The sequence below is a fragment of the Lycium ferocissimum genome, chromosome 2 (genome assembly GCF_029784015.1).
Source record: "Lycium ferocissimum isolate CSIRO_LF1 chromosome 2, AGI_CSIRO_Lferr_CH_V1, whole genome shotgun sequence".
NCBI lineage: Eukaryota > Viridiplantae > Streptophyta > Magnoliopsida > Solanales > Solanaceae > Lycium > Lycium ferocissimum.
Genome location: NC_081343.1, coordinates 71,210,515 through 71,232,592, shown reverse-complemented (window position 1 = coordinate 71,232,592; position 22,078 = coordinate 71,210,515). Strand labels below are relative to the sequence as shown.

Genomic DNA, 22,078 nt, shown 5'->3' with positions numbered 1-22,078 from the left:
TTTTAAACTATTTGATTATATAAATATTCTTTTTACTGTAATATGCAAACTTTAAACTCTAAGCTCCCAACTCGTGGCTGACCACTAACATATATGAGTGTTCCCCCGTCACGTTACTTTTCTGAATTTTTTTTTATATATATATACTTAAAAGAAAAAAGAAAGAAAGAAAAGGGAGAAAGGATCCGGGAGTCAAAGACTCAAACTCTATCTCATTTTTAAGGTTGAATGATTGATCAGGTAACTTGTGAAATGAAAGTAAGTGAAGCCGTGAAGAATTTGTATTATAAGTTCCACGAATTCAACGTTTTGAACAATGACATTTGTGAATTTGTGTATAGGTAGATTTTTCAAGAATAATAGTTTTACGGAGTCTAAGACGTGCCATCAGATTAATGTCTCATTTTCTCCTGAAATTATTAAATTTACTTTGATTTAAGTTTGATGCTAGTCGTTTGACAAATAATAAAGGAGAAGCATAATTAAATAAACAAAGAATGCTCGACACATCTCGAAGCACTTTTGTTGTGTGATTACGGAACAACAAATAACGCTCTTTTTATGATACAACAAGTATTTTACAAGCTCGTTGTTATCTGAAGTGACATATTCGAGATGGATCATGTCCTCCAAATAATTAAATGTAACATTTAGAAAAATAAACTTTAATTAAGGAAACCAAGCTGTGCGTGGGACAGCTTGGATCCAAGTGGATAGTGTGGCTAATCATGAATCTCACGAGCAATTATTGGCCTCGAATCCAAATAAAGCGTTTGTTCCTCTAATTTCTCTAGCGCCTGTCGGCTGCACGTGATCAAAGAGAACTAATATTGTCCTTCTTCCAATTACTTTCATACCCTCCATTTTTTGCAATCTATAATGAAAAAGATGCGTTGGATCCACCTAACCTTGTTTTCTTTGATAAACAACAAAATTCAACTATTACATTAATAGTACATGTCCTACTAATTAGAACATGAAAATCGTGGAGGCGGCAGTAATGCCATGTATCTTCTCCAATTCCAATATCTTCTTCTTCTAAATAAACATGACCCTAAACGGCAAACAATACATCTAACTATTTGCCTCTGAGGCAGAACAAGCCACATAAAAGTTCATCATAAGATTTGTTTGTCTCTTTGCCACGTCCCACGTTTTGAATCCGTAGTAGAGGTGAAGTAATAAATCTAATACTACTGGAATTTAGAGCTTAAAGCAGAAATATCCCATTATTCATTTAAGGAAACGTCTTTCTTTCTATGGATTAAAAAAATTGGTCGGATGATTTAACTATTTAAGTTATATGCAATGTAAGTTAAACATTTTAGTGACTTTTTATGATACTTGATCAAAGTTGAGTGATATTTATGTTATAAAAAATAATTTAGCAATTTTGGTGCAATAAATAAAGCTGAGTTACCTTTCGTAAAATTACCCCTTTGCAGTATATTTGCATTGCTTAAATCAAAATTAAGCAAATAAACAATGCTTCAAAATAAATAAACCTTGAATGATTTATTTAGTTAATGGCAGAGTACTGTAACACACAAATCCACGGCGCCGTCACTACTAGTCTTGCGTATGCAACAGTGCTCTCTGTTTTGTTTCTTCTCCAACAAACTATACAGTGTTAAAAGCAGCTTCAGTATATTTGAAAGGTCAAATATGAATCACGTAAATGATAAAAATGTGTGACGTTTCAATATTATCTTCCGTGCCATTTTTTGAAATATTTTATGGGCGACATTTCTCTTTTGCTCAACTTGGTCTTTTCTGATTATTTAATACCACCATCATGCACAAAACAGAACATCATTAAATCAAAACATATCTTTTTTTTTTCTCCCACCTTTGTGCTTGTTCTTCATCATTTTTTTACAATAGAAAAAGTGAAACATACGCAGGTCCTTTGACTTCCCCAAGAAAGATTTGGAACCAAACTCAGAGATAATCTGAAATTCTTTAGGCACTCTTTACAATGGTTCGTTTGAAAGAGAAATTCGGTTTATTTTTCAATAACAGATGGCTTGTATTCGTAGCTGCAATGTGGATTCAGAGTTTTGCTGGCATTGGATATTTATTTGGCAGCATTTCTCCGATCATTAAGAGCTCTTTAAATTATAACCAAAGGCAAATTGCAAGATTGGGTGTGGCTAAGGACTTGGGTGATAGTGTTGGATTTCTGGCTGGCACTTTGTCTGAAATATTGCCTTTATGGGCTGCACTTCTTGTAGGTGCTATTCAGAACTTTATTGGTTATGGCTGGGTTTGGCTCATCGTTACTGGTCGATCTCCTATTCTCCCTTTATGGATTGTGAGTAATCTTTTCACCATCTCTTATTAGTCAATTTGTTTAATTGCTGATTTCAAACCTTTCAAGTTTCTTTCTTTACACTTTGTCATTGAAAAGGGTCTACTACTGTCCTTAGCTATCCCTTTGATTTTGCAAAACACTTTGTTTTGATATTGGATCGGCTAGTGGTAGTGAATTCCTACCTGTTTCTGATGCCAGTCTCAGCATTTTTAGGCCAAGCAGGACATGAAGTTATTGAGGACCTAAACAAGCTTCTAAAAACGTTTATTTTGAGAAGTGTTTTTTGTAAGAAGTGTTGTTAGAAAGGCACTTTTGAAAAGCAACAGTTTGTGGTTGACTAATTAATTTCAAAATCACTTTTGCCGATATTAGAGCGGTAATTTATGCTTGGTCAGGTTCCAAAAAATGCTTCTGGGAAAAGATACATTTTTTGTTTCTGAAAAACAGCTTTTGCTGCTATTCAAAAGCACTTATTTCATTCGTAAAAGCTTGGCCAAACACCTCAACTCCCTAAATTAAGCACTTTTGCCTTCTTAGAAGCTTGGCCAAACAAGCTATAACATTCAGGATTCAGGGGTTTACAAGCCTCTTGATATCTCATTTATGTCTTTCTGAATTACAAATTTGCTTTTTGAGTATCAAAATTTTATGTCAAGTTTGGTTGTGGCACTTCTGAATTTCGCAATTTGATCAATGGATTAGCTACAGTCATCAATTTACAATTACGTGTTCGAGTTGCTTTTTCTTGGTTTTCATGCCTTTCGAGAAAGCCTTGAACTCAGGTATAGCCATGAAGAACTTGTTGCTCTATCTACATATGCTTCATGGATCTGATGTTGTTCTTGTCTGACATTTCTAGTTTGAAGAACTTCAAGTATAAATAAAGTTTCCACTTGCATTAAGGCTGAAAGTCAATGGATTATACTTGTGAACCAAATCATTGTCAACTTTCCTTCTCTTCATGAGTTTGTCAGCGTGAAACCCAAGTTTTACCAATTTCCTAGTGACCGTTATTATGATTTGGGCCTTATCCATGGCATATTTGCGTAACTTGTATGTGGTTTCTGGATCACTACGTTGGTGTGTACTTCTAGTTTTGTCTAAGAATTGACTTATTTCAGCTATTTCTCTGCAGATGTGCATTCTTATATTTATAGGCACAAATGGAGAAACCTACTTTAATACAGCAGCACTTGTCTCAGGTGTGCAAAATTTCCCTAAAAGCCGTGGCCCTGTGGTGGGAATACTTAAGGGATTTGCTGGTTTGGGTGGTGCAATTATGACTCAAATATATGCACTGATCCATTCCCCGGATCATGCTTCGCTTATATTTATGATTGCCGTGGGACCTACAATGGTGGCTATTGCCCTCATGTTTATAGTCAGGCCTGTTGGTGGCCACAGACAAATCAGACCTTCTGATGGATTCAGTTTTTCATTAATTTACAGCATTTGCCTCATTTTGGCTGCTTACCTGATGGGCGTCATGCTTGTTCAAGACCTCATTGATGTTAGCCACACCGTCACTACAATCTTCACAGGAATTTTGTTCGTTCTATTGATTATTCCTGTGGTGATTCCCATCTCATTGACTTTCTCTCAAGAATCTAAAGTACCATCAGAAGAGGCTCTTCTATCTGAGTCACAAAAACAAGGTCCTGGAACATCTGAACGCAACAATGATCAGGAGATTATATTTAGTGAGGTTGAAGATGAGAAGCCTAAGGAAGTAGACTTGCTTCCAGCATTAGAAAGGCAAAAAAGAATTGCCCAACTGCAATCAAAACTAGCCCAAGCAGCTGCAGAAGGAGCAGTGAGGATCAAAAGAAGACGGGTTCCCCATAGAGGGGAGGACTTTACCCTAATGCAGGCTTTGATGAAGGCAGACTTTTGGCTTATATTTTTCTCACTACTTTTGGGTTCTGGATCTGGTTTAACCGTGATTGATAACTTGGGCCAGATGAGCCAATCTTTAGGATATGATAACACACATGTATTTGTTTCCATGATCAGCATATGGAACTTCCTTGGTCGTGTTGGAGGTGGATACTTTTCTGAAATAATTGTGAGGTCAGTACATAACAGTCACTTCTTACATATTGACAATATTAACAGAACTTAACAAACATTTTTCTCATGAAAGCTTGTCCTAATTGACAAACAGGGATTATGCCTACCCAAGACATGCAGCGATGGCTGTTGCCCAAGTTGTAATGGCTATCGGGCATTTCTACTTTGCCATGGGCTGGCCAGGGGATATGTACATCGGTACTCTTCTAGTCGGGCTCGGTTATGGGGCCCATTGGGCGATTGTGCCAGCTGCTGCTTCTGAATTGTTTGGCTTAAAGAACTTTGGGGCTTTGTACAATTTCCTCACTATTGCGAACCCTGCTGGTTCATTAGTATTCTCAGGTGTTATTGCTAGTACTATATATGACAGTGAAGCTGCAAAGCAAGCTCAAGAGCGTCATCCCAGCCAATGGAATGGGGCATCTTTTTTGTCAAGTTTTCTAGCTTTGGATGAACCTTTAAAGTGTGAAGGTGCCATATGCTTCTTCTGGACTTCCTTAATACTTTGTGGACTCTGTATCGTTGCTTCTTTTCTAAGCATGATTCTGGTTTATCGAACAAAGACTGTATACACTAGTCTTTATGGAAAATCTCGTACATAATTTATCCGTCACGTGAAAGCTTGGATAGAAATTTGAGTAGTTTGCACAGATACTCTCAACCAGCTTATGGATCCAAGAGCATTTCACTGAGATGGCAAAACTGCCCTTTCTTTGCTGTTAGACGTTGTTCCTCGCAATGTGAGATAAATGTTTGTATTGAAATTGTTAATTGGTGTATATTTGAATTGGCATTCAAACTTGAAATTGTTACATTTTAGTTGTCAACCATTTCATTTATTGATTGAGATCTTTCATTCTTCTTTCTTTTTAAATTGTAAAAGGCTTTACACTGCACAATGCAGAGGTTCTAGTCCAATGACATTGATCGCTTGCTATGTTCAGAAGAAGATCATAAATAGTGACATCTAATGATATAGGACCAGAAAACACAAGTAGATTAACATGCATAAAATTGACTAAGTTCATGCTTGTTGATGATAAAAATTATTGCACCAGCCACCAGGTGCAGCCATGCAAGTCAAGACTGAATACAGTAACACAAAGATCGGATTCATGTGAGTGTCCAGTATAAGAATGATCGCAAAAATTCAAAAGAAATCCAATCTCTAGACCTTATACATGTGATTTATTTAGCCAATTACATCAAATACTGCAAAAAACAAATTATTTGCACTCTTCAGACTTCTAACATGGATTTACACAGTAGCATTTTTTTTCCTTTTGTTGAAGGCAGAACTTGGACCTCATGAGTTGAACCTTGTGCAGTCCAGTCTTATTTCACCTTGGTTACCAGTTTTGACACCAACCCTTCCGAGTTTTCTCATTGCAGTGACAAAAGCTCCATTAAAGTCAAAAGCATTATTAGCAAAGTCACTAACAGTGCCTTGAGACGCTTTATCAGTGAAAAGCACTTGATCTGAGGTGAACAAACCTTTTCCTCCAACCAGATTCTTGTAATACTCATTGTCAAAGGTTCGGGGAGTCACAGGGTCCATGTTTATAGCAATGGAAGGATCTACATTTTGAGGGCACATTTGCATAAGTTGTTTAGCATATTCTTGATCCAAAGAAGGGTCAACGGTGTTGGATGGGGTAAATGAGTAGAGACGGTTTGCAAAACGGTCACAATGAGAGAAGCCAAGTGTGTGTGCCCCTGAAAGTGCTATCATATCAAACTGGCTGAGATTGTGTTTGGCAAACATAGTATTCAACCGCTTGAGATTGAAGTGTGGTTCTGGCAAATTTCCAGCAACCCGAGATGCCTTGGAGATTAGTCCATCACGACGTCCCAATTCTACATTGTATGAAGGGCCTCCAGCCTGAATATTTTCACCAGAGAAAAATGAACTAGTCAAGTGGCAGTTTACATCTTAAAGTAAATGAAGAAACAAAAAATTACCAGCACTACAACGTCTCTGGCGGCGATCGCTACGATATCTGCACATGATACTACTCCAGGGCACATAGCCTCTACTGCTTCTTTTGCCTTTACCACAGTGTCAAAACCATCTCCTGCAAGTGAAATATTATCTGAGGAATCTTTTTCCGCATCTCCATTTGGTGAAGCTATCATAACAGAGGCATCACATCCCTGAGAAATTATGCAAAAGAAAGGTCAATATCTTGGAAATATTGATCACTTGAAACTCTAGTGGACTTCTAAAATCTGTTAGCATACTGAAATATGTTTCTAACTTCCCAATCTTCTTATCTTGAAAGATAAAAACCACCTTAATGAGCTCTATATCATCATCCAAAGACAAGAAATTAACAATTGAAGACGAAGAATGTCAATATTTCTTATGTAGCGAAAAGGGTGTTAAATTTCACTCTCCGGCTCATGTTTGTTATTTTTAGCCCTTTGTAGTTTGGTTCATAATTATCTCAGTTACAGAAAACCAAGCATCATTTTTACTACTATTATACTTCGACTTCCTTAAACCTAGGATCCTGCAAAACTTTTCTTCTGATGAAGATAATTTTTCGCTTCCCACCAAACAGGACACTGAATGTTGGTGGTTGGAACTATTCAAAGTATAGAATAAGTCTCTTGATCTCTTGTGTGTTACAAAAAAAATTTCTTGCTTGTTCCTAAAGACTGAAACTTCTACCAAAATTCAAAGAACTAACATGGGAAACTGCAATGACTGACATGCCACCAACAACTCAATTCTAGAAAGAAGTTACACTGCATGAAAAACATCATTAACCAAATTGTAGCAGAAGATTAATTAGGATGTTACCTCAACAAAGCAATCATGGAAAAAGAGACGCAGAGTTGCTGGAATAGTTACAAAAGTCTGGCTGAACTTTGTAGACACGGCCTGCTGAACTATGAATTCCACATTTGGACAAGTAATACCGTAGAAGTTCTCTACTAGTTGCCCTTGAGCTCCACTGAGAATTACTATGATGGCCATAGTCAACACACACAAGCCCCTCAATCGACCCATTTTTGATTTTCTTGATGAAAAAAATTGACCCACTTTTTCTGTTTTACTTTCCCTTCTCTACTATCCAATGGCTGGTAGAAGTAGAACAAGCATATACATATATACTAGTTGAAGAAAAGTAATGAGGAAGTTAGACGTGGGCTGATTCTTGTATCACTGATTTGTTACAAGTCGTTATACATACTTGTTCCAAGTCCCAAAGGTCTAACATTATAGCTGTCATATATAATTGGATCAGGGAAATTTTTTTAAACATATTCTGTGTTTATACCGAACCAATTAACACATTACATCCGTCTTTTATACGAGTATATAATAGTAAACTAATGTAGTTTGGTGTAAACACTCAGCAGTGAGTAAACTTTATTTTGGTTTGATGAGTGTGTGGGTGCTGCTCCGTTTATTATATAGCAGCTCACCCAATTAAGTACTTCCACGTGACTATTTCCATATTCATACTTCATATATGTTACCTCGTCTATAAGAGGTTAATTCTAGTTCTTCTCACTTATACTAAACTTGTGTCCTTCTGATGGAAAATGTAAAGAATTTGCGCATGATAAAAGACACAGAAGAATGCGTCTAGTCAGATCTGACGGCTGAGGGAAAAGTAAATTTCAACTATCAAATAAAATTCCAGTTCATAAAGTTGGAGCATTTTTAGAATTTGTAGTTGAATATGTCTGCTAATGTGTACGTGTTTACGTGTTAAGACTGTGTGTTTAAATATATATATTCCTATTGGCAAATCTTCAACGCTCTTGTTTGATGATATTCGATGATTGAGGGTAGTTTCTTCTAGTTGCGATTTGATCTACTCCCACCTAGCAAGTTATTGACACTTACAGAAAATGACACCTTAACTAATCTTATTACAATAATCAAAACGATCCATATTTGGGAAAAGGCAATTGTCTGAGATAAAGTATCACGCTAGATACATATATTTTTCTTCTCCTAAATGCACACGCAATTAAATTGTCTTGGCATTCTCAGTAGATCAGCGTGCAGAATCATACAATTTATCGAATCTCAAGCCATTGATGGTCTCATTTAATTAAACTCTAGGTTAAAACATGATAATGACAATATCAGGAGCCTAAATGTGATGTGCATCTGCAGCTGGTAAGTTTTTTGCTTCAGGTCAAAACTTTGGATACTGTTTCAAGTAAATGGCTTTTACTTTCCAAGTAAAAATTGTTTTACCCTTATGTGGTGTAAAAGACAAATGTGAAGCTATTAGTTTATCCTCCCGTTGCAATAACGACTACAATAATATTTAAAAGATGGAGTGGTAAAGGAAACTGGGGAAGTTTGTATCTATTGACCAAATTTTGAGAACCAAACTGGAATGCAGCTTGCTTGCGCAAGTTGCTGTATTTTTATGAGTTCATGTTATGTGCATTGACAGCATATAATTACCGACAAAATTAAACTTCAATTTGGGTGTAAGTGTTTGATAACAAGGAACATAGAAAATATTATCTTGGGAAATAAGTAATTTTCTTTTATTTTATAAGTAAGTAAAAGAATATTGTCCCAAAACATTTATATACATCATGGAAAATACTACTTCCTCTGTTTCAAAATAAATGAATTTTTCAAAGTCCGAAAAGTTATTAACTAAATGAGACTTTTTCTTTAGTCCAAATAAGTGAATTTTTCAAAGTCCAAGAGGGTATTAATTAAAAAATCCCAAAGTTACCCTTCTTTTTAATAGTTTTTCCAAATCCCAATACTTGTTATTTTAACCTTTAAGAAAAATTTGGGAAAAGACATGGGATAATTTAGTCAAATGGTCATTTGATTAATGCAATTAAATATCTTTCTTAAGTGGTGTGTCACATCCCAAAAATTCAGTTATATTGGAATGGAGGGAGTATGTGGGTGGCGGGTAGGGTCGTCAAAGGCTGGAGGTTGGGGTGGGTAGGAGATGATGAGCTTGGAATACCACTTATGAAACTTGTTTTCGCTACACATATTATGGAAGCCAATTTTATGATTTTTAAGGAACTTATTTTCCTAGAAAATTCATTTTTCAAAGTATTTTGATAAACCAAACATAGGAAATTGAGACACATTTCCTTCCTCCATACCAAACACACCCTACATGTAACTCCTAAACTGGAAAACATGATAGGAACTTGCTATAACAAAGTTAAAACGCGCTAACAGTGAAAAGATGTTAGTCGTGATATACGATTATTATTTGAGTCTCGTGAAATGTGATGCTATATCTTTAAACTTGGATTTGTTGGCTTGTTAGGTGAATATGTGATTATTTCAATTTATGGCTACTTAGGTGCATCTCCTTTTGACCTCTTGCCAAATCCAACTCAATTACTTCAAATAACAGGTTTTTATGACGCTCGAACCTCTAGGTCTTCATGGACTGTCTAATTAGTATGCATAACATAAAAACACAGTTTTAGTATTATCATTGTAATTTTGTCATCGCAGAAAGGTTCAGGCACATCCCAATCCGTATATTAATAGGAATTTTTACGCGTTATAGCTACTTCTAATACATAATTAATGGTAATAACTACCTTTTATTTTAATTACTAATAATAACTAAATACTTTTCTAATTTAACTATTATAGCTACACGGTAATTTTTGAATTACCATTTCACAAATACACCTAAAAATTAGCACCCCCAATCCCATATCCCCTTTTAATGGTAACAATATTAATCACTTAATATACATTACCATTCTCTCTCCTTTTTCATAACTTCTTACCTTTTATGATCGTCTTCTTCCTCTCTTCACCCTTCTACAAAAATTTCACTTTCATTCTCACCAATCAAGAAGATTCGTCATATTCTTTTTCTTTTTTTTTTTTCAAAAAAAGGAAAAAAGCTTAAAAATCACGTTCTATCCCATCTCCTTTGTTTCATGAAATTTTCGCTATTTGTGTTATTATTCTTCCACAAAATCAACTTGGTGGAAGTGATTGTTTTTGCTTCAGGCCATGGTGGTGGTTATGGCGGCGCACACGAGAGAAGGGGAGAGAGAGTTTTTTAGGGTTTTGAGAAGACGAAAAATATATGTATTTGTGTATGTTCTATGATATAACTATCAATTGTTGTGGTTGGTGGTGTATTTTTGTAAGTTTTTCTATATATTTGTGTATTTTGTTCAAATTAATTCCATCAGTTCATCTAGTTTCAAATACACGGGTGACGCAAATACATGGTAAGTTTTCTATATATTTATGTAATTTGTTCAAATTAATCCCATCAAATACATGGGTGATGCAAATTGTTACTCACACAAATACATGAGATTTAATATAAAATGCATGGGGTTTGATTGGAAACTTCAAATACATTAGTTATGCTATCAAATACATAGGTAAATAAAAAACGAAATCAATATTGAAAACTTCAAATACATTACCACTAAATACATGGGTGATGCAAATTGTTACTCACACAAATACATGATATTTAATATAAAATACATGGAGTTTGATTGGAAACGTCAAATACATTAGTTATGCTATCAAATACATGGGTAAATAAAAAACGAAATCAATATTGAAAACTTCAAATACATTGTTTGTTGATTGATCGTGTTGTTTTGAAATCACATAAATACAACTTGAATAGACGAAATTTGTGAAATCAAAACGGTGTTTTTGCACGAAATACGATGATTGATCGTGTTTGTTTTGTCAATGTATTTTCAGAGGTGTTGAAGATTTAATTTGAAATTTGAATTTTTACGTTTGAATGTGGAAGAATGCATGGAAGAAGAGAAACATGTAAGGAAAGGGAATATTACAGCAGATTTTGCGGAAAAGAAGGTAAAAAATATCTTAATTTCTCATTTAATACCACCAATTCTGACCTAAATTAAAGGAACTGTTCCTTTTTTTTACCGCATGCTCATGTATTTGCTAGAAACAAATACATGCGAAAACATACACAAATCAGCTGATTTTTAGCTACGAATGGTAATATTAAAAAGGGTAGCTACAAATGGTAGGAAGCTACAATAAGGTAGTCATTTGAGAAATTTTACCATATTAATATCCATAAAGAGAAATCATGGAAAAGGGAACATGGTGCTTTACCTCTCCATTTATATCTAGTGAGTTGGACATTTCTAAATTTGTATTTAGCAATAGTCCAGGAAATACAAATACATTTTTTTTGTGCGGATTGCCCTTCCAACGCACTGGTCTTTAATTTTTGCCCCCTCAAATTGCTGGTGTTTAATTTTTCCTTCGCCTAAAATCATGAGGTTTAGGGTTAAAACCCGGTTCAATAAAAAAAAAAAAAAAAAAAAAAGGCAAGGCAGAGTTCGTCGCAAAATTAGGTCAATTCGGGCAAAAGTTAGGCCTTCCATGCGAGTTTTACAAAATTTCAGGCGAGTAAAAAAAAAATTGCCTTAATGCAAAACTCTACCTTTAAGGTAGAGGTTTGGCTTATGCCTGAAGGCAAAACTCTGCCTTAAGTAGAGTTTGACTGCAAACTCTACTTAACGTAGAGTTTTGAAATTCTGCCTTACAAATCCAAACTCTATCTTGCGTTTTTTTTTAAAAAAAAAAATTGACTGAGGTGGATTTTGAACCTGAAATCAAGGAATTTTAGCGAAGGACAAAAATTAAAGACCGCCCCTAATAAGGACAATCGTGCAAATTGGCCATACAAATAGCACAAACAAGCCTATCTGTGTTAATTTCACTAATTACACTTGGTCCTAGTATGCAAGCAACTAAGTATATAAAATTAAGCTTCCAAAAAAAGTAGCGATTCCCTCTTTTAATCAAACATTCACATACAATTCTTGGAATTTGTTTCAATAAAAAAAGTCAAAGCTGCAAATATACCCCTCAACTTTGCGATTTAAGTAGATATACCTCTGTTAAAAAAGTGGTGTATATATATCTTTACCGTTACAAAATGGTGCAAATATACCCTGCTCTTACACAAATACTGCAAATATAAACTTTTCGCTAACGAGGTTTTTTAAAAAAAAATCATTTACCTATTCTATTAATTAAAAAAAATGTCATGTGGCTTTAAAAAAAAGTTTACTCATTTTTCTTTTGAGTAGACATATTTTTCTAATGCCATATGGTAAAAAAAGAAAAAAAACACTGGTGGGTTGAGTCTAGTTCGTTTAAAAAATATCTTCATGGCTTTAAAAAAAAAAAGGTCTGCCCATTTTTTTAAACTAACCAGACTCGACCCACCCGGAAAAAAAATTATCATGTTGCTTTAGAAAAATATATCTACTAAAAAAAATGGGTAGACTTTTTTTTAAAGCAACATGGTATTTTTTTTTAAATAAAAAATAAATGATTTTAAGAAAAAATTCCTTCAGCAAAAAGACTATATTTGCATCATTTTGTAATGGCATGGGTATATTTACACCACTTTTATAAGGAGGCTATATTATATTTATACCACTTTTATAACGGGATTATATCTGCTTTAAATCGCAAAGTTCAAGGATATATTTGCACATTTTCCCAAAAAAAAAAATTAAAACCATGTGCCATGCTCGGACTAGCTTCTGTTAATTTTGCATGGCTAAAATTGAGTTTCCGAGGTTCCATGTCAAAAATACATGTTAGGAGTATAAAATTTTGCACCTAAACTATTGTTCTTGAATGGATTTAGAAAAAGAAAAAAAAAAAAAGAGAAAAAAATACATCCTCACTTTATAGCAATTATTAAAATCCTAACATGCGGACATTTTATTCAACCAAGCTCTAGTTTTTATTGAATGTTCCCGAAGAAAAACCAAACTCTAGTTTAATGGACTTGTTCAACAAATGAAAAATAAAAAAGAAAACATATCATTCAATTTTCCACTCCTAAAGAAGGGGTAAATGAAAATGATCATTTCAGTCCATTTTATATGATCCGAGTTTAAATAATATATACCGTCATTTTTATCTATTGCAGTAGTTGAAGATTTTATTTTCAAAAATTTAAATCACACGGTTTTACGAGAATAGACTTGAGAAATTAAATTAATAATAACTTTTAAAGTATTGGGACATTTGAAAATAAATAAAACAAAAATAAAAAGTGTCGAATATATTGATTTTGATGATCCCTTGTTGGCTAACGGTTAGAATTCAAAAGTAATGGCGATGGAGATAGAAACGCAAACCCAATTAGGGTTTCCTTTCTGGAGACCTATACGTCGACGTTTTGGTCCAGATGATCCCTTTTTCGCTTACGGTAACATTCAAAGAGAGCTTCTCGCTAAGCAGGTTCATTTCCTTCTTCTTCCTCTCTATCTATTCTGTCCATAATTTGATCTCTTTTTTTGTTCATTTCCAGATTGCACTGGACTTGACCGACCAGCTTGTTCAAAATATCCCTGATGACCAAAGCAGGTATAACTATTCAACCTGATCCTTTCTTTATCAGATTTATTTGAACTTTATGTTATTTTTAGATACTGAGAACCATCACAAGACAGTGGTGCCAAACTATAACGTTTTTTAATTCAGCATCATGTTTAGAATCAAAATGCTCGTCCTTTGTTACTGAGAACCGAGTGAACATGCAATTTTTTTTAATTTTTTTTTTTTGACTTTTCAGTGGAAAATTCTACGTTTTAAGTGTGTTTTCTGTAGGTCTCTAATACAAAAGAGATGTTGGAATATTTATGATATACATTAGGACGTGGTTGCAAAATTCAAATTAAAACACGCTCGTCAGTAATTTGGTGTTACAATGTTGTAATACCAACATTGTAACGCCGGATTAGGAAAGTAGGTATAACTATTGAAGCTGCTACTTTATTTATCAAATTTATTTGCTTTATTAAACTGTTACTTTTAGATATTTAGATACTGAGAACCATCAAAAGACTGTGGCCTCAGAATGACATTATAACAGAATTCGGGATCATGTTCATAATAGAATGCTCTTCCTTTGTTATTGAGATTGAGGGAGGGAATGGAAAAATATATGTTTTAAAATGTGTTTTTTCTATTCTCCCAAATGCGCACGCAAGTATACGTGGTCGTACAAGTAATATAGGATTTTTAAGTCCGGGGATATCGATCCCACGAGAGACTTATGATTAGTGTTGTAATTTGTAGTGTTAACTAAACTAATATTGCTAATTATCTAAACAACTATTGCTAATTATCTAAACAAGAAGTAAAATCCAAAGTTATATTTATAAACTAACTAAAAATAAAATAAAACAAATGATGAACTTTAACCAAGAAAGAGCGGATTTTTATCGGAGAAGATATAGATCTAGGGCTATGACCACTAACAATCCAGTTGAGCCTTCAAATCGTTCTACCTACGGGTTACTAGTTGATGAGTTAATTATAACTTTATGAGTATCTTCCGAATTGCTCACAAGCCTGTAGATGCTACTATAACGCCTATATTCCTATGGTCGCTAGAGGTAACAAGAACGCATTTACTTCTCGGTATTCAACTAAGCAAGGCTAAAGGGTATATTCCTATCCTCATTAGCGAAACGATTAATCGAACAAGCTCTATTTATTCTTATTACGCATGCAAATTTCCTATCCCTAGTTCAGTTCACACGCCACAGATAGTGTCTAATTAGTGATCAAGTAATTAAACAATTAAGACCAAGAATAAATAAATAACCCAAAGAAGGAAAATCAATAGATAGAAACGATAATCAAACGTCAACTTTCATGTTTGTGTCAAAGCCCTAGAACTAAAAAGTTTAGCTCCACATAGACATGGAAGAAAAATAACAAATCATCCGAATAAAAACGTCAAAATAAGTATTACAGAGAAGAGAAGGTAAAACCCTGTAACTCCGGCCTCCACGGCGGCTCTAAGCTCTTTCCATGTCAAAAGTTGTGAACTAAGGGTTTCAAGTTATCCAAAGTTCTGTAAAAACCGTGTAGGATATGTATTTATAGGGTACCAAAAGGCTTGGGCTTTTAAAATTCAAATCCAACTCGGACCGGGAAAAAAATAGCGGGCTCGTGTCACACCCGCGTCGCGGGTGCAACACGGAAGATCAGAAAACAAGATTCAGAGACTGCTTGGCTCCGCGTCGGGCATGCGACGCGTGAGCAGCACATTGCTGCTGAAGAACGTCCTTTCTGCTGCTTCAATTTACATTTCAATTGTGCTCTTTCCATTTCCATCTTATAATTGGATGTAATGATTATGTCTCCCCCTTTGTCCCCTTCTTGTCTCTTCTTCTTATGTTATTTCGTTTTCTTCCCGTTTTATTCAATTTTTGCTCCAAATTTTTCATCTTCACACCGCTTTATCCCTACATAGTAAAATATAATATCAAGCACAAATTAATATAATAATCCTCAAAAGACAATTAGAAGTACTAACATGTAAGGCAACAATGGCTAAATATATGCATTTTAAGCCAAACATCAGATAAGCATAGGCAAGAAACGGCTACCTTTTGTTTGTCAGTTCTGTGGTTACCCCAAATTGAGGATGCTACTAGTCTGGATATTGATTGACAGGAAGTTTTGCATAGATTGAATAATGACCTAGTTTTGTGCTCACTATGAGATAGAATCACTATATCACTTTCTCTGATCTTCTTGGCCTAGTCTCAATATGTTATAGTGCTCATTTGAACCTGCATTTACTGGTGCTGAAGTTCTTTTTCTTCTTTATTACTGTAAAATATCAAGAACCTAATTATGTATTGTTTAACTTGTTATTTCTTTTTTATGGCAGTAATATTTTTAAGTGTTATTGTTTATCATTCTTGAGGTGATTTCTGGTTTATTAACCATTACTGTTGTTTTTGAAATTCGGAAATCTGTTAATACATCAATAACTTCTGATAAAAATTGGTTAAATGCATGACAGCAATGTCTTCTGTCCAATCGTTGGTTGTGGTGCACGGATGAGATCTCTGGATGACTTTGAAGACCACTATGCTACGCGACATACTGCATCTTGCTCTGTATGTTCTCGAGTGTACCCGACATCACGCCTGCTAAGCATACATGTGTCAGAGGCTCATGATTCTTTTTTCCAGGCAAAAGCTGCTCGTGGCTTTCCCATGGTAATATTTTATCTCATAGTTCTCCTGAGGATGTCTAGTAGAAAATGTAGCAAAATCCCTTGCATGTCTTTTTACTATGTGCAGTTCCTGTTTGTAAAGGTAATAGCTGAAGGGACTGTGCATGCACATATGTGAACAGTTTGCGTGCATCTTCCGGGTTAATCAGGAACTATACATAACCCATCCTGAATTTGCATCATCTTGCCCATCCCCTCCCATGGCTCTCCCAAGGATATAGAAGTTTGCCATGTTTGCATGTCTTTCCAATTTTAGAAGTTGCATGAATCCTTATTGCAGAATCAGCTCTTTGATCGTGGTTGGTCTTGTATATATGAAGTCTGCATGTTGTCCTGTTTTCCGGGTTAATCATGTTTCCAGTCTGTTTCTATCTTAATTGAATGTCTGGATGTAGCTATTTACTGATATTCTTGTTGTCCTGTAGTATGAGTGCCTGGTGGAAGGCTGCGGTGTCAAGTTGAAGAGCTACAAAAGCAGGCAGCAACATCTAGTTGACAAGCATAAATTTCCAGCATCTTATGAGTTCTTCAGAAAAGCTCGTCCATCAAAGAAACACAGGCAGAAATCGCAGCATAAACAAGCATCGACTAAGACTCAGGAGATGTCAAGTGCAATGCAAGTCGAGGGAGAAACAATAGACGATCTCGTTTCAGCAGTATCGAAATTAACCACTTCGGACTCTCCTTCAGCAATCAGCTTTGGCCGTAGTAGGGCTCGTGGATTATCGTTTGTGCCTCGAGCAGTTAATCGACAGAGAGGACCAGTCACCTCAACTGGTGGAACAAAAGAGTAGTGGCATGCCAAATGGAATCTTGAATCATCAGAAAATGTCAGGCTCATATTACAAAATATATGATTTGAAGCTGATCTTTGAGCACTGCCATTGGCTACATGTTAACCAATGCTCTTCATTGCATGCTCTAAATGTATTGTATTTGTCTTGTCAAAGCTTGTTACACCACTAGTGGCTGCAAGCAAGAGAACTCACTTTTTCCTGGCATGCCCAAACTTCTCAAATTTCACTAGTCCCTCAATCAAAGAAAAGATTGTGCTTTTCATACTATAACAATTAACAAACAACATAGATCCAATTATTTGATTATTACATCTCATACAGGTGAAAAGATTCAAATTCAAGTATGTGTTGAAATCTAGCTGGTGAAGCAAATTGTTGGTGATAAAATTAGGAAGAGAGTGGAAGAAAAATGAAGCTAGTGAATTACATTGCGGAGTTGGATTTGAATCCAGGTGCGAATAAGTTAAAGTTTTCACTTCAAATTTCTCAGGGTAATCTAATGGTTAGAGAGTGAAAAAAAAAAAACTTGAATGAGAAATGAAAGAATGCAAAACAAAAGTTGGAAATGACCTTGGCATTAATTCCCTTTTCTAGCTAAATTTTCATTATTCACTACATGAAAAATGAATTTAAGTCAAAGAGAATCCATCTGTTCAGCTGAAATATTTGATTGTTTCATGAAAACATATGATAAAGGCTGCATAAAGTTTCAGCCACTCAAGCCCAATCCATCCACCACAGAATCCAGCAAATCAATTTTCTATGTGGATTTGTAACAAAATGAACCTGATTGATTGATTGACTGATTTGTTCCAGGAATAACCTGATTGATTGATTGACTGATTTGTTCCTGGAATATTAAGTCTAAAACCTAATATGTCAAATATTCAGTTGAAGTTGCAAAATTTCCAATCATTATTTCTGCCAACAGGAAATACTCCTCTGTTTCAATTTATTTGAACCTATTTTCTTTTTTAATCCGTGCTAAAATGAATGACCTCTTTTCTAATTTGAAAACAAATTTACTTTATGAATAATTTACAACTACATAAATTTTCAAAGGCTTATTTTGAACCACAAATTTCAAAAAAAAATTTATCTTTCTTAAATGCTAATGCTACGGATCGAATGAGTTCATATAAATTGAAACGGAGAAAATAAATATTTCTTCTACCCAATAAATCTGACCATCTTTGTTTTCTCTCCTCACAAAGGTTATTCACATCTTACTCGCATCAGAAGGATGAACATTTTTAAGAAACAAAACAGGGCACTGTAAGAATTTGGTAAAGCAACTTCTTATACCGTAAAAGCACATTTCATTGAGGACAATGAACAACCAACATTAGACCAATTATTACAACACTTCCACTGATATTAATAAGACACAAACACTATAACCAGCCTTAAAAGAACAACATAAACTAATCATACTAAGATAATAAAAAAATAAAAATAAAATAACCAAGAATACTAAACTTAAAAATCCTCATCCAGCTTGAATTCATGGGTATCACCACCATTACCATTCAAACTATTCATAACTGAAGCCTTCTGATACTCCCCAACTCTCTTCTCAAAGAAATTAGTCTTCCCTTGTAAACTAATCAATTCCATCCAATCAAATGGATTCTGAGCATTATACATCTTATCATAACCCAAAGCATCCAACAATCTATCAGCCACAAACTCAATATATTTACTCATCAAATCACCATTCATTCCCACAAGCGCACAAGGAAGCGCGTCACATACAAACTCCCTTTCTATCTCAACTGCATCAGCAACAATTCCCTTAACCCTTTCTTCAGTTAACTTTGTCCTTAATAAACTATAAAGCAAACACGCAAAATCACAATGTAAACCTTCATCTCTTGAAATTAACTCATTTGAGAAAGTTAATCCAGGCATTAATCCCCTCTTTCTTAAGCCAAAATATAGCACAGAAACTTCCAGAAAAGAAAATTCCTTCAACACAAGCAAAAGCAACTAAACGTTCAGCAAATGTTTCAGATCCATCAATCCAACGTAAAGCCCATTTTGCTTTTTTTTCAACACAAGGTATAGTTTCAATTGCACGGAATAACCTGTTTTTTTCTTCGGAATCTTTAATGTAAGATTCTAACAGCAAACTGTACATCTCAGAATGGATATTCTCAATCGCGATTTGGAAACCGTAGAATGCACGCGCCTCTGCCACCTGTACATCTTTCATAAACCTTCCTGCTAGGTTTTCCAAAACGATGCCGTCTGATGCAGCAAAAAATGCAAGCACGTGAGTGATGAAATGGCGTTCACCTGGTGTTAGGGTTTCCCAATGACGTGTATCGTCTGATAAATCAACTTCTTCTGCAGTCCAGAAAGATGCAAGGGCCTTTTTGTACATTTCCCAAATTTGTGGGTATTGAATTGGAAACATACAGAAACGATCTGGGCTTGAAGCGAGCAAAGGTTCTTCTGGAATTAAAGGCATATTTTTGTTGTTTGTGGAAATTGGATAAGGAAGATTAGAATTTTAGGGTTTAGTAGAGATGATTTTGGGTGCTTGAAGAAAATAGTGGGAATGTGAAGATATTTATAAAGACGGTGAAAAAGAGGTGTTAGGTTTGAGGGAAAAATAGTGAGCGCGATGTTTGAAATTTTTAGGAGAAGCTTGCGGGAGAATGAAGATAATTTAAGTGGCTATGGGGACTAAACTAATGGACCACAAATTTTTGAGTTTCAAATTTTGCCGCCATTATTAAATATTTCAATATTCGCTCTACTTTGTCTAAGCTTGCATCGTACGATTTGCATTTTGTGTTACAAAATGGCGGTAATTTTTGGTGCAACGTGTAATTCATTTAACCAAACGTTATTTAAGAAAACCTTTTTAAGTTCTTGCCAAAAATTGAAAGCGCCTCTTAAATAGTTTCAGACTTTGTAGAAATTGAAATAATTTTCTCTATTTGGTGTTTGATTGAAAAGAAAAATCGTCAAAAAAGATTCGACAGTATTTGACAAGGAAAGCCATTTCATGTAGCGATTTATGTCTATTTGTATCTCAATTGTATACAGCATAATCTTTGACCATAAAATTTATGCTCGACATAATTAATATTGTAAATTTTTACTCTCATTTATCGGTAACTAGAAATACATGCTCGTGCGATACACGGGCCGAACATGTCTATTTACTTTAATTAGCCAGTCTTTAAGGTTTGTATTTTGAAAATAACTTTTAAAAACATTCTAATTGTTATTATATATAGCAACATATACAAAATGTATTTTATGTACCATCACTTTAGTTATAATTAAAAAATGGAGTTTAAAAATTAAAAACATATGATGGAATTAAGTCTTTGAGATGGAAAGAGTCGAACTTTTTTCTCATTGTCATGACAATGAAAGTTGTTCATCGATGTGAAAAAGAAAATTAGTAAGAATATGAGGGAAAATTAATATTTTGATTCTAGATTATTTTTTTAAATTCTTTAATATCTTATATGTATACGGATGGGTTGATATCCATTTCAATTAACTAACTGTTCAGATCCAAACATAAGAACCGTTGTTGTATATATTGGATTTTTTAAAAGCAAAACTAATAAAATATTTTTATTAAATTAATTAAAAAATATATTATAATTTTTTATATTAACAATTATAGATAAAAAAAAATTGTTACAAAGAAATCAAAATTAGAAAGATAAGATATATGTTATATAGAGTAAAATATTATATTACCGTTTTCAAGAAAAAATTAATTACTCATTTTCATTAATCATTTTATGAGGTTATTGAGACTATACATAATAAATATGGATATTATGATAAAATATATACTTCATTTGTTAATTCTTAAAGAACGTAAAAAGTCAAAAGTGGACAAGTTATGTGTGGGAGAATTAAAATTGAAGTGCATACGTGTATACATGAGAAGAGAATAAATACTCAGTACTATGAAATATGTCCAAGTGGGATAAAAAAGTAGTTGGTTAAAGTGTATAATTTATATAACTTTTGGTACAAATTTGCATTGCTATTGTTCGTCCTCTCTTCTAGTTTAAAGTATTGACAAAGAAGAAAAACGGGGATAAAAGTCAATCCCAAGAAAAACGAGAATAAAAGTCAATCCCTCCGTTTACTTTTACTTGTCCACGTTAACATATCAAGAGAAAGAAATTTTTGTTCTTATTATTAATTTTACCCTTCACATTGATTACTCATTTTCAAATCATTTTGCGAAGGCTATTGAGACTTATACCAATAAATATGAATATTATGGTAAAATATATACTCCCTCCATCCCATATTACTTGTCACTTTCCCTTTTGCACGCCCCTTAAGAAATCATAAATAAAAGATGTGTTTTACTATCTTACCCTATCTCTCTCCAATAAATACAAATCAAAATTGACTATTTTCAAGAACATTTATTACTAAGGATAAGATGGGAAAGATTTAATTAATTTTATCTTGATTTTGTAAATGAACAAGTAATTTGGACATATATTTTTAGTAATGTGGCCAAGTAATATGGGACGGAGAGAATAAGATAGGAAAAATTTAATTAATTTTATATTGATTTTGTAAATGAACAAGTAATTTGGACATATATTTTTAGGAATGTTGAGTACTTCATTTATGAACAAGTAAAAGTGCACGGAGAAAATAAATATGTATCGGAGAATTAAAATTGAAGTGCAAACGTGTATACATGAGGAGAGAATAAATATTCAGTACTATAACATATATCCACGCGGGATAAAAAAGTAGTTCAGTAATGTAGCCAAGTAATATGGGACGGAGGGAGTACTTCATTTATTAATTCTTAAAGAACTTGAAAAGTCAACAAG

General features: G+C 34.2%; 4 protein-coding genes across 4 annotated transcripts; 2 read left to right on the top strand and 2 right to left on the bottom strand.

Moving 5' to 3' along the window:
* Positions 1-1,719: 1,719 nt before the first annotated feature.
* On the top strand, positions 1,720-5,196 carry LOC132047324 (protein NUCLEAR FUSION DEFECTIVE 4-like). The gene is made up of 3 exons (XM_059438339.1): positions 1,720-2,314; positions 3,450-4,384; positions 4,479-5,196. The coding sequence occupies exons 1-3, from the start codon at positions 1,979-1,981 to the stop codon at positions 4,984-4,986; spliced, it is 1,779 nt and encodes a 592-aa protein (XP_059294322.1). The 5' UTR covers positions 1,720-1,978; the 3' UTR covers positions 4,987-5,196.
* A 325-nt stretch (positions 5,197-5,521) lies between these two features.
* LOC132047325 (peroxidase 55) lies at positions 5,522-7,579 on the bottom strand. The gene is made up of 3 exons (XM_059438340.1): positions 7,191-7,579; positions 6,347-6,538; positions 5,522-6,266 (listed from the first exon to the last, which is right to left on the bottom strand). The coding sequence occupies exons 1-3, from the start codon at positions 7,398-7,400 to the stop codon at positions 5,691-5,693; spliced, it is 978 nt and encodes a 325-aa protein (XP_059294323.1). The 5' UTR covers positions 7,401-7,579; the 3' UTR covers positions 5,522-5,690.
* A 5,864-nt stretch (positions 7,580-13,443) lies between these two features.
* Positions 13,444-17,499, top strand: LOC132047326 (uncharacterized). The gene is made up of 4 exons (XM_059438341.1): positions 13,444-13,640; positions 13,711-13,766; positions 16,225-16,423; positions 16,866-17,499. The coding sequence occupies exons 1-4, from the start codon at positions 13,512-13,514 to the stop codon at positions 17,232-17,234; spliced, it is 753 nt and encodes a 250-aa protein (XP_059294324.1). The 5' UTR covers positions 13,444-13,511; the 3' UTR covers positions 17,235-17,499.
* Positions 17,500-18,519: 1,020 nt separating this feature from the next.
* LOC132047323 (ribonucleoside-diphosphate reductase small chain) lies at positions 18,520-19,857 on the bottom strand. The gene is given in 2 exon segments (XM_059438338.1): positions 18,520-19,160; positions 19,162-19,857. Coding segments are annotated over 2 exon segments (993 nt in total). The 5' UTR covers positions 19,711-19,857; the 3' UTR covers positions 18,520-18,716.
* Between the last annotated feature and the right edge of the window lie 2,221 nt (positions 19,858-22,078).

Excerpts from the sequence above, each read along its gene's own strand:
- LOC132047324 (XM_059438339.1), top strand. The coding sequence starts at position 1,979 with ATGGTTCGTTTGAAAGAGAAATTCGGTTTATTTTTCAATAACAGATGG. Across the intron at positions 2,315-3,449 it reads CTATTCTCCCTTTATGGATT|ATGTGCATTCTTATATTTAT; the intron begins GTGAGTAATCTT and ends ATTTCTCTGCAG. Across the intron at positions 4,385-4,478 it reads TTTTCTGAAATAATTGTGAG|GGATTATGCCTACCCAAGAC; the intron begins GTCAGTACATAA and ends ATTGACAAACAG.
- LOC132047325 (XM_059438340.1), bottom strand. The coding sequence starts at position 7,400 with ATGGGTCGATTGAGGGGCTTGTGTGTGTTGACTATGGCCATCATAGTA. Across the intron at positions 6,539-7,190 it reads TCCATGATTGCTTTGTTGAG|GGATGTGATGCCTCTGTTAT; the intron begins GTAACATCCTAA and ends ATAATTTCTCAG. Across the intron at positions 6,267-6,346 it reads CCAGAGACGTTGTAGTGCTG|GCTGGAGGCCCTTCATACAA; the intron begins GTAATTTTTTGT and ends GAAAATATTCAG.
- LOC132047326 (XM_059438341.1), top strand. The coding sequence starts at position 13,512 with ATGGCGATGGAGATAGAAACGCAAACCCAATTAGGGTTTCCTTTCTGG. Across the intron at positions 13,767-16,224 it reads ATCCCTGATGACCAAAGCAG|CAATGTCTTCTGTCCAATCG; the intron begins GTATAACTATTC and ends AATGCATGACAG. Across the intron at positions 16,424-16,865 it reads CTGCTCGTGGCTTTCCCATG|TATGAGTGCCTGGTGGAAGG; the intron begins GTAATATTTTAT and ends GTTGTCCTGTAG.